Source organism: Euprymna scolopes, chromosome 6 (assembly GCF_053919585.1).
Source record: "Euprymna scolopes isolate OS-2025 chromosome 6, ASM5391958v1, whole genome shotgun sequence".
Taxonomy (NCBI): domain Eukaryota; kingdom Metazoa; phylum Mollusca; class Cephalopoda; order Sepiida; family Sepiolidae; genus Euprymna; species Euprymna scolopes.
Window position 1 is genome coordinate 152,146,169 of NC_136487.1, and position 12,481 is coordinate 152,158,649.

Here is a 12,481-nt window from a genome sequence, read left to right on the forward strand (position 1 = left end):
AAACAAGTGACATCTTTGCTGCTGCGTCCATCGCCAAACCGGAAGTGATATATGTTTAAATTAAGGTTAGACAATCGAAAAGAGGGGATGACTTTCGAAAATATCGCCCCCTCCCCTCCTGTAGAAAAGTGCCCAGTTGAGGCTGAAAGAATTCATGTTTTTAGCCAATTTTTCAATATCTGTCGTCCGAAAGGTCAGGCTACAAAATGATACCAATCTGTCGAAAGTTTTAGGTAGGCAGACATACATACATACATACATACATACATTTAAACAGACAGGTGAGATTTATATTATAGACTATTCCAATCCTTTTATTCTTCCCTTTACCCAATGTTAATAAACATAGTAATAGAGAAAAAGAGAAATGAGAGAAAGAAACGAGATACGAGAGAAAGAAAGAGAAACTAGAAAGAGAAACGAGAGATAGAAAAGAGATAGAAAGAGAGATAGAAAGAGAAAAGAGAGATAGAAAGAGAAACGAGAGAAAGAAAACAGGAGTTTCTTCTAGGGGAGAGCCAGTCATTGCAACTCCAGCAAAACCAGGTTCTTGCTGGAGATCTCTATAGTGACGGTATTGGGGCACCAGTTGGTGATACTCTCTGTTGTTTATTGAAGTTAGGAGTTTGCATCCGAGATGAAAGAAATGCAAGGCATAAACATCCTGCATCATTTTGTTACGGTCCTAGGTATGACGTTTACGTGCATCTGGTGTTGAGCTCCCAATTTTGGATTTTTGGTGAATGTCGAGCCACCCTTCAGTTACCATTAATCCCAGATCGATTCTGACTTGAAGTGCTAGTATCTGCCAACGTCTCATTTATGCGTTAATATGGTCCACAGATTGTTTACAAAACAGGCAGATACAGACCAAATTAATCTGCATGTAAAATCACAATGACAAAACATATGTTGAAAATCGTTTTATTAGTGTTAACTCTGAAATTGAAATAATAAACGTTTGCATCAAAATTTCTTTAACATACGCATTAAATGAAATGAATATCATTTATTTCGATTTAATATACAACTTTTTCTTTTTCTTTTATATTTTTTAATTTCTTTCATTTTTTTTTCATTTTTATCCTTTTCATTTTTTCATTTCTTTTTTAATTTTTTATTCAATTTCTTTTTTTTCGATTTCTTTTTTATTCAATTTTTTTCTCATCTTTTTTCTCATCTTTTTTTTTTTTTCGATTTTTTAATTTTTTTTCAATTTCTTTTTTTTCCGATTTCTTATTTTTTTCAATTTCTTTTTTTTTTTCAATTTTAGATTTTTTTTTTCGATTTTAGATTTCTTTTTTTTTTTTTTCGATTTCATTTTTTTAATTTCTTTATTTTCATTTCTTGTTTTTTACTTCTCTTTTTTCATTTATGTTTCACGTTTTATTTTTTCATTTCTTTTTAATGTTCTGTTATTTGTTTAACATTTTTATTTACATTTTTTTTTTACATTTTTGTCTTTTTTACTTTTTGTGCTTGATTTACTTTTAGTGTTTTTTACTTTTTGTGTTTTTAAAAAAAAAAAATTTTACTTTGTGTTTTGTTATTTTTTACTTTTTTTTTTTTTTTTTTTAAACTTTTTTGTTTTTCTCCCACTTCAGTGTTTTACATTTTTTTTATATATACATTTTACCTTTTGGTTTCATTTTAAAACCTCTTCTCCTCCATTTCCTTTTCTTTTTTTTTTTTTTAATAGTTTTTGATGTGTGTGTGTGTTTTTATTCTCCTTTCCTGACCTTTGCCCCTCCACCTAATTTTTCAGACACCCAACATCAGGATGTGATCACAACCATACTAACCGAATGTGAGTTTGATTTATTACTTATTTATGCATGTCATCTCCTTCCTCTTTCATTTCACAACCACCATTGTATGCACTGGTGTTTTTAAAAATAAAAAATAAAATCTCTTTTGGTCAATTTTCACCTGGTTTGAAACAAAATAGATGAAAATGATTTTTATGTCCAGCATGGCTGTTGAATTTCTGTCTTTTTTTTCCAGCATAAAAAAAATTGGTGGAAAATAAAAATAAACCAAATAAATCTTGTTATATTATTTTGTTTAAAAACTCTTAAGATTTGAACCTCTCATCTTTTTTTATAAAGGTCATAAATTTACTTTTGACACCTTCAGTCTCTCTTTTTTCTGGTTTTGCAACAAGGGACCCATGATGTAAAAGATAAAGTACTAAGTAAAATTCAGTTATAAGTGACACTCTTTTGGAAATTGAAGGTTCAATCCTAAGTGCGGCCGATACTACGAAGACAATTGTGAATTACTCAAGACTTCTACTCGATCATGGCTGACGGAATAAAATCATACTATCTCAGTGGATTAAATAAAGGGTTCTGTTTGAAATATCATGTTAAACAAAAAAAAGTAGTTGCAAATAAAAAAAAAATTGCTTCTGTGAACCTTTTTAAAAACTCTTGAAAGATAAAAAAGCAAAAAATTTGTTTGGTAAACATCTATTAAAAATAAAAAATACAAAAAAAAACAAACATCTATGAAAAATGCCCCCCCCAAAATAAAAATATATGGTAATAGTAAACTCCCTCTGCTTCCCCCTGCATGAAAAATTTTTGTCATGAAACGTTGTTAAATGAATAATAATAAAAAAAAATTACGGTAGGTCGTTTTATTTATTTATATATATATATATATACACCGTACTTTGGGGTAATTGCACCAAATCTGGGGTGATTGCACCAACTACCTAAAAGTGCTCTTTTGGCAACCACGCAGATAAAGAGCACTTTTTTTAGTTGGCACAGCTACCCCCGGATTTGGCATAATTACCCCAAAGTACGGTACTCCTATAAATTATATTTTTATTTATTTATTTATTTTTTTTTTTTTGTGTATTGATATATTCATATTAAAACCCTTCATTTTTTATTTATTTAAAAAGAAAATACAACTTTGTTACATATGGATCATGGAATTGTATTCATCTGCAAAAGATCTAATTTGCATATTATTTTAAACATTTATTTTAATTAATTCCCTATTTGTTTTTTTACGTTTTTATGGGATGCTCATATTTAGTTAACTATTACGTGTAATTATATTCATGCAAATATTCTACATGATTTATAACTTGCGTAATGTTTGCGTAAAAAGGTTATAGTAAACGCAAACTTCTTTCTATATACATTTACGTATGCGGATATAATAATTTGTATCGTAAGAATGATCTTCCTTATGTATGCGTGTATATATATATATATGTGTATGTATTTGTTTAAAAAAATTTTCCTACCAAACCCCTTCTGTCAGTTTTAATCTACAGAATGAAACTTAATATATAGGGTATTCAAACCCATGTGAAAATTTATATTTGGGTTTTAGCAGGGGAAAATCGGTGCAAAAGTGTGAAAATTTAAAAAAAAAAAAGTGGAATTTGGCAGATGATGGTCGAACAACGGCATTACGAATATGCATGCATAATGTAATAGCTATTGATTCATGTTTTAATTTTTAACCTTGCAGCAAACGTCTTCATAGCTCAGCCATTAAGGTCAAAGGAAAAAGTAAATCGTAAACTCGTTTCGATTTTCGATGGTGGCACATGAACCATTTTTTTTAAAACTTTTTAAATCATTAGTATATATTGGGTCCAATATAATAGAATAATAAATACGAAATTTGCATTAATCAAGATATCATATTTAAGCGTATTTTACGACCGGGCAATGCCGGACGGCCTGCTAGTGTGTATATATATTTGGGGTAATTGCACCAACCAAAAAAGTGCTCTTCATATGCGCGTTTGCCATAAGAGCACTTTTAGCTAGTTGGCGCAATTACCTGGGACTTGGCACAATTACCTCAAAGTATCGTGTGTGTGTGTGTGTGTGTATATATATAGTTATCCACATACAGTACTGTTCCGCTGTTTCACAGCTCATCAGTGCAGCTAGACAGGCAACTACCTCAAGCCACGATTGAAACCCGCTGCGCGAGTCGTAAATTAACAATGTTTTGACCTTGTCCGAAATACCTAAGCTCGATTTGTTTACACAAAGAGCATCACTTTATGCGCTAATGGTAATTTGTGTATCACTTTTCAAGATGAGGAGCATTATAGTCATCCACATACAGTACTGCTCCGCTGTTTCAAGAATAGTAAAATAAATGGAAATTGTAAATATATATATATATATAAAATTATTATTAACTATTTGCTCTTATATATATATATATATATATATATATACAATTTCCATTTATTTTACTATTTTTTTTATTTCGTATGGTTGATGCTTATATATGTCCGGTTCCAAATCTGCACAAGTACCAAAAATTAAATTTATATAGCTTATTCTACTGTTATGTCTTAATTTGCTTTAGGTTGTATTTATCCGTTAAATCTCTGTATTGTATTGCATTTTATAAATTACCTTTTTATATTAAGTTATTTTGTTTATAAGCTCTAAACTTTCTAAGGTTTGAACCTATTATCTCTTTTATCAAGGGCTACAAATTTAATCTTACCCTTCTGGCACACTTTATCTTCGACTTCTCTTTATTCTGAAAATAATGAACGATGATAATTTTTGTGTCACTTTTTCGATATCTTTATTCACATAAAGTTAGGTATCAATATGCATTTAAAATTTTTGTTTTCTTTTTTCTTACTCTGACGTATAATAAGGTTTCGCTGCCCTCCAAAGGATAAAGTTTATATATATAATATATATATGTGTGTGTGTGTAATCTAAATTCATAAATCAAAATAAGTTAAATTCTTTACGATTTTCAAAGCAAGTAAATATTATTGATACCAGCATTGCTAGGTCGTAAAATACACTTAAATATGATATTTTGATTAATGCAGATTTCGTATTTATTCTATTATATTGAACCCAATATATACTAATGATTTAAAAAAAATTATTCATGCGCCACCACCGAGAATCGAAACCAAAACGTTTAGCTTACGATTTACTTTTTTCTTGGAAGTTAATGCCTGAGCTATGAAAACGTTTGATGCAAATTATCATAGTTTATTATTTTCACACAGTAGAATAAAGAGAAATAGGATGAATTTTATATATATATATATATATATATATATATATATATATATATATATATATATATATATATAAGCCATATTTCGTAAATCAAAATGATAATTTCAATAGTTTAGGATTTTCAAAGCAAGTAAATATTATTGATACTTGTGTGCACCATCTGATCCTTTTAAAAATGTATTAGTTAATATAACTCAAAATATGATGAAGCAATTATTTTCTTTTAAATTTTATATACCTAACCTCCTCGTGTGTTGAATAGTAAAGTGTAAATTATAAATGAATTTTATCAGCTATCCTATCCACTATGCCACAGGTCCTTACGGACAATTCTAGTCTGAATTTTAGAAGCTTTAAACCAATTTTTGTTTGGAGATTGAAGTGTTTACTAAAGCAAGCAAAAATGAGAATTCAAGTAACAAAACTCCCGCGCAACGCCGGAATACTCGAGAGAGCAAGTGAATAACAAGATGGCCTGACATTTCACCGATGATACTAAAATTGTTACAACAGCATATCAAGGTGGTAACATAAAGTGAGTGGGCCAGTATCGAATTGGGATTTATCACCACCTAACAGATGAAATCTATTACAACAAAAATTATTCTAAAATCCAAAGAAATTCTAGGTTGACACCTGCTTTTGAATGAAAGCCATGTTTAATTTCAAAATAGTTTCTGATGGGTTGCTATTCTGTATAAGTTCTGGAGAGGAAAGAGTTTTCAGCAGGTAACTGATCTGTATAAGTCTTGAACTTTAAAATTTTGCAGATGAAGAGAAAAGATCTTTCTCCAGTGGCCATAAAAAATTATGTGCGTGAATTTTAAAAGATCTAATATTTTTATGGAATGATTCTGGTTTCTGATTGGTTGCTAGAAGAATGGAATGTGGTTCCGTTTCATTGGTCAGTTCCTATCGTCAGTGTCTATAAATAAAACCTTCCAATTTTCTTTAATCATACTCTTACATTATAAAAAAAATATTGCAACACCTACCCTCATTGGAAGGATTAAGAAAAATTAAAAATTTCCAACTCCAAATTAGACTAGACGACAATGGCGATGTTATTCATGTTGCACAACCGTCAAGACAGCCACCATTTCATATCCAATGAGCGGTAGAAGAAAACAGAAAATGTTAGAAATTATATCAAGAGAGTAAAGGACCCGCTCCATGGATCTCATTATTAATAGTAGTACCAAAACCAAATGGAAAAATTAGAATCTGTGTCAACTTGTGCATGGCAAATAAAGCAGTGAAATGCACTTGCTATCAAATACCAAGAGCTGAACAGTTATTGGATGAAATTGGCAATGCAAACCTTTTCTCAAAAATCAAGCCAGCAAATAAAACTGAATCCTGAATCTAGGAACATCACTATTTTTTCATGCAACTCCAAAATTTGCAGATATAAAGTACTGGTAACGGCATTACATCCACGGCCGAAGAAGAGCAACGATTGCTTCAGAAAATCCCTAACTGCTGCAATAGGGCAGACGACATTCTAATCTGTGGAAAAGATATAAAATAACATAACAAAACCCTAAATACCTTATAAGGTACCCTGAAAATAAACAACCTGTGTTCTGACTGCGCATGTCTGGCTTACACTTTAAAGGAAGTGACGTCACAGCTCGGGTGTGTGTGTGTGCACGTTAGCGTGTGTGTTTGTGTGTGTGTATGCGCATGAATGTGAGTGTATGTATCAGGATGTGTATATATGTGTGTGTGTGTGCGTATGTGCGTGCGGGTGTGTATATGTGAAGAAAAACGTGTTCGAACACTTCTCAGCATTTCCTGGGGCCATAAATCTAAATAGAAGATGTTAAATAGTGTTGAATTGCTCCTCCTCCTCCTCTATCCAGAAGCGAAATTTCCTTTTTTATGTGAAGACTGAAAAAAAAAAAAAACCTTAGGAAGCTTTCAAGGCACTACTGAAAATGCCAAATAAAATCAAGGATGCCTCTAGGGCACTACTAAAATTAAGTTTCTCCCTCCTTTATAGAGAAATGATAATAGTTAAGAATCGATGAAGTAAATCCGGAATTAGTGTCTTTCAATTCGAAAAAATTGAAAATTGCTGACTGATTTCTTGGGTTGTATTAATACATGATAACATTAAAAAATCGTTTAATTCTTGGTAACATTAAATGATATGAATGGCTATTTGATCCCCCCCCCCCGCCTTAAGAATTGATTATTTTATTGTTTTTTAAATTTTAGATATTTTTCCGGGATTATGCCGATTTAAAAAAAAAATTATAGGTATTTATTGTGTATTTTTTAAGCTTGAGTTAGTCATACAAACATAGACTAGCAGTGGGTGCCCGGCGTTGCCCGGGTGTTTGGAGGTGTATGGTGAGCAAAAAAAAAAACAAAAAAAACGGTAATTTTTTAAAACTTTTACCCTTATTATAACCCCTTAATATTTATTGCTCAAATCAAGTTATTAAGTTAGATCCATGTCCAAGGAACCAATATCTAAAATGTCAAGTGTTTAGACCCAAAATCGTCGGAGGAGTTTGGTAGAGTTCTCAAAGGTCAAATCGTTGAAATTTGACCCCTTAACAGCGAAATTTCTGGCCAAAACCCGATCACATCGATTTTCCCAAATCTCAGTACCCTGTATATCAAATTTCGAGTCTGTAGACTAAAAATTGACAGAGTTATTGCGTAGGGAAATGTACACACACACACACACACACACACACACACACACACACACACACACGTTCACTTTTATAGATATATAGGTATTTGTTTTATCCCTGGCAGAAGTGTGTATTTTAGCTATTTTTACCGTAATTAGATAATGTGATAGTTGGCAGATTTTTTTTTTCTTTTTTTTTTTTTTTTTTTTGTCCTTGAGTTATTTTATGATAATATGACTTTAAGGTAAAAACAAAAAAGCCCGGTTAATCCTCTTTTTGAAATCAATTGAATGTCAACTCTGTTGCATTTACCGACTGCCCGGCTCTCGTCTGATATGATGCAAGATCAATGTAGTATGCAGAACACATCATCCTTTAATAACAATCAGATGAACGTAAATGTCTCTTTCAGCATTCTCTTAACTTTTTTTTTTAATTTTTAAAACATTATTTTTAGAAGTATTAGGATTAATATTGAAGAAAAAAGGAAACAAATCTGTAATTGATTAAACAATTACTTTCCTTTTTGAAAAAGAAAAAAAAACACAAAAATAATTGTCTAGTTGCTGCTCTTACATGAGTATGAATACCTCAGACAACAGGTAATTAATTAACCCCCCCCCCCCAACAAGTGAAAGGAATACGTGATACCTGGAATGCTATCCAGATATTACACTTTGATCCTAGAGAAGTTGCTGTGGATCACATCTGATCATATTTCTTCTACTCGCCATCCCTATCTCATCTACTAATCGCTCCAGACAAGGCATGAAGTCAATTGATGTAAGGAGTTAAATACTCAAGGTCAAAAACTAGCCAGTGTTAAAAGTTAGATAGATTACAACCCCAAAAAAGCAGCAATTTTTCTCCCCTTTGTCAGAAACGTCGCTCATAAGAATGAGGCTATTGGACTACTAATGCTTTGCAGAAGATTATGCCTGAAGGTGTGTGTGTGTGTGTGTGTGTGTGTGTGTGTGTGTGTGTGTGTGTGTGTAGCACATAAATGACGGAAAGTAATGGAAGGAATGAAGATACTCACAGTTGACTTGACGTAGACATTTTATTTACAACGAGACAATACATTGATACAAATTACATCTATTAGTCTTAGTCCGATATTACTCGAGTTTGTGTGTCACAATTATCATAGACAGAAGTAATATGTCTCCATTTACCCAGATTCGGAGTTATTCTTTGTTGACTCCTGCCAGTGTCTGTCGTGTCCTGTTCTCGCGTCTCCATATGAGAACTAAGTTAGCAGAGTTACCAGGGAAAAGGTAACTCCATCTGAAACGGAAAAGCCATTAGCTTCCTTTGATCATGGATCTATCGCCCTAACAGAATGAGGCCTAGAAGACAAAATAAAGGAAGCAAGAGTTACAATGCTACTAAGAGTAAACCCATGGTTACTTCTGCTCTTATTTTTTTTATGGCATATCAAATATTGTGGGTAATTTAATTTGATCTAAAAGTAGATAAATGATAACTATTATCTGTAGAATAGGATTTGAAGAAAAATCTTTTTTTTCTTTTTAGCATTCTTTGTAGAAAAATACTTTGTAGAAAACAGGTGGAGTAGTTATATTTCCTTGTACAATTTTAAACAATTAAAGCATTAAATTTACCCTCCTCTTAACCAGGTTAATTGGCCGTTACGTATGTGTGGTGTATGTGTATATGAAGTTGGGCAAGATTTACCTCCCCTTTTTCACTCTTTTATAACTAACTGGTATTTTGTTGAATTTGTTACAGTTTATTGTTTGTGTATTCTAAAAAGTTGGCCAACTCCAACCTAATGCTGTTTAATTGGTTTTAATGTAGGAAAAATCTATCGTGAAACAAATGCAGGAGAGCTGCTAACTTTATTAGAAAAACCTGTATTTTGCTTTTGGGAATCTCGAGAAATTTTTTGGCAAAATGCTAAGAGAAGTTGCCTGGTGAGTTTAGCGAAAATTAAGATCAAGTGGTTGATGAACGTTGTTCAAGCAATATACAGAAACCCTCGAAGTTGGGTTAGAATTAACAGCAGTGGCAGCTTTAGTGTTGGGGTAAGAGTATATCTGGGTTCTGTACTGAATCAATTTTAAATACTGTTTTCATTTGTATATTAGAAACAGTGTCCAAGGAATTTCGTACAGGTTGTCCGGAAGTGATACTGTATAATGATATAATATTTGTCTGTGAAATAATGGATGATCGACTTATGCTGTTAAAGACTTGGAGGAATGACATGAAAGTCTAGGTTTGAGAGTAAATGTTAGTAAAACCAAAGTGATGATCAATGGTTGTAGTGTTAGAAAGCTTCGATGGTATAGCTACATTGTTGGGCTAGTAGATGTGCAACATATTAAGTAATAGATTCAGTTCACAGGAAAAAGCCGAAGAAACCGTGGGAGGAAGTGATAAAAGTAGACTTGAGTGAAAGAGGGATAAATAAAGACTTGGTCAGAGATCAGTTTGTAAGTCAACTTTTTAAGGCTGTTCAATGTATAACAGCATAGAAAATGGTCCTTAAATCAAATATGATGATGTTGTGAGAAAAAGCTATGGATGACACATACTGGTTGTATTTTATACATAGGTATTTATTAGTGACAGGACGATTCCAATATTTTTACCCAATTCTGATTCTTTTAAAGTCTCTATATATTTATCTATAGTTTTTTTTAAAAATTTTATTACCATAAAAAATTCATGCAATATGTGCAAATAATTTCGCAAATGTAAAACTACATTTGGGGGTGCTCTATCGATTTTAGTTTTACTGGTAGTTTAAAATTCAGCGAATATTTATCGTTTTGTTATTAGTACAAGCAAATGAAAATTAAGTTTAAAACAAAAACAAGCAAAAAAGTCCGAATCATTTTTAGCATTAAAAATTGGCTCACAGTTTTCCGATTCCTATACCTTCAAAAGTGCCAATTTTTTTTTTTTTTTTTTTTTTTTGATTCTGCTTAATCATCCTCACACACACATATAATTTCATTTTAAAGTCATTGCTTGTCTATTTCAGTTGACCCCTTTGTTCTGCCTTAATTGTTGCACCACTTCAACGTTTTTTATTCTGGGTCATTGTGACATTGCCTTTTCTATTCTAAAAATAACTCAAACACCGCTCATCTTTTTCTGTTTCTTTATTCGTATTTAAAAGATCGACCTCAGCAGAAGCGTCTTAAAATCTCTCCATTTCTTCATTCTACGCACAAATTATCTTTCTTTTAATAATAATTTTTTGAACTCGCTCTTTTTTCCTTGTACCCATTTAAGAATTATTTCATGGAATTCTGCCTTTTGGATGACATTGAAATATCTTCCAGTAACGCGATTCCTTTGGATTTTTACTTCTGGATACCGAATTTTTACCAACTTTTCTTGGATTTTACCGTTATTAGATATTCTACTCTTCACCCGACCATCCATTCACGTGAAATCATTTTTGTTTTTCCCCGTTCCCTCTGCTTCACTATTTTTTACCAAGTAAGCTCTATGGCTTACTTGTAATTTCACTAAATACTTTGCAAGCAAAATCTAATTCTGCATTTTGCTATTTCCTACTCTTTGATGAGAAGGGAAGTATTTCTTTCGAAACTCCGCGGATTAAGGACAATCCACTTGTGTCTCCTATTTAAAAATTAAATATGCTTTTAATTCTTTTTAAAGTGTTTTTAACATGTTTTATTAATTCTTTGTTCTTATATATATATAATGTCTATCTATCATTACATAAAAGCAACTTTGTGAGTTCGTTCCCTATGGACTCGAAAATGGCTGGGTCGATTTTTATGAAATTTCACATGAAGGTACTTTGTGCCTGGCAGTGTTCTTAGGCAGTGTTGTTTTGTATTAGAATAACTTTGATTAGTATCAATAATCCAAATAATCTCATGAAAGGGGGAACAGGCGATTTTGACCAAAGTTAACACCTTGCACAACCTAACATTACAAGTGCATTTGAGAAGTTTTATTACCGCACAAGCAGAAAAGCCAGGCATATAAAATGAATAGTAGGTTCTTTGATATGACAGGGGCGCATTCGAACTGAATGTTTCTGTTCAAAGCACAACTGAAACATACTTGAATTTTTTATTTTAAACTTAAATTCAAATCATTATCACCACACAAGCAGAAGGACCAGGCATATAAAATCAACAATAGGTTCTTTGTTATAACAGGGGCGTGTTCGAAATGAATGTTTCTGTTTTGACCACAATTGAAGCCATTATATATAAAAAATAATTTTATAAAATCAATAGTAGGTTGTCTACAGTGCAATGTAGACTACAATATGTTACTGTTGGGAGGCATGTGAAGTTTTCTCCGGGTGCACCACGATGGGTCTCTAATTGGAGCAGGCAATCAATCGATTTAATGGAAAAATGGTCGATTTCATCAATTTCAATGACAATAAAAATATGGGAGTGTGAAACATTCGTTGATCATCATTCAATCCCGGGCAACATCTAGTCCCCCCTACTAGTATATATATATATATATATATATGTTATTTTATTTGTTTTTGCGATACGTTTTGAATGAATTCAATTATTTTATACTAAAGTGCATTTTTGCCTAAATGCGAGTTGGGAATAATTATCCCTTTGATTAATTTGATACCCCCGTTTTTTAATGTGGAGAAAAGGAACTAAAATAAAAATTGTCTCAGTTGTGAAGGATTTCTCCTCCACTGACTTTTTCATTTTCATTTCTACTTCGTTTTCGTTGTTTGTTTTTTTTTATTCCTATTTCTTTGCCTTTTTTTATTTCATTTGCTCTTAAAGACACAGATGG

At 31.8% G+C, this 12,481-nt stretch overlaps 1 protein-coding gene across 17 annotated transcripts in view; it reads left to right on the plus strand.

Moving 5' to 3' along the window:
* LOC145278055 (AMP deaminase 2-like) overlaps positions 1-12,481 on the plus strand; it is a 420,622-nt gene that overhangs the window by 81,424 nt on the left and 326,717 nt on the right. For 13 of the 17 annotated variants that reach the window (XM_080130282.1, XM_080130283.1, XM_080130287.1 and 10 more), the window contains one exon: positions 1,766-1,807. The exons of the other annotated variants lie outside the window; for them this stretch is intronic. In XM_080130282.1, the coding sequence (XP_079986408.1) occupies positions 1,766-1,807 (42 nt within the window). The remainder of the gene's footprint in view (positions 1-1,765; positions 1,808-12,481) is intronic. 17 annotated transcript variants of the gene reach the window in all.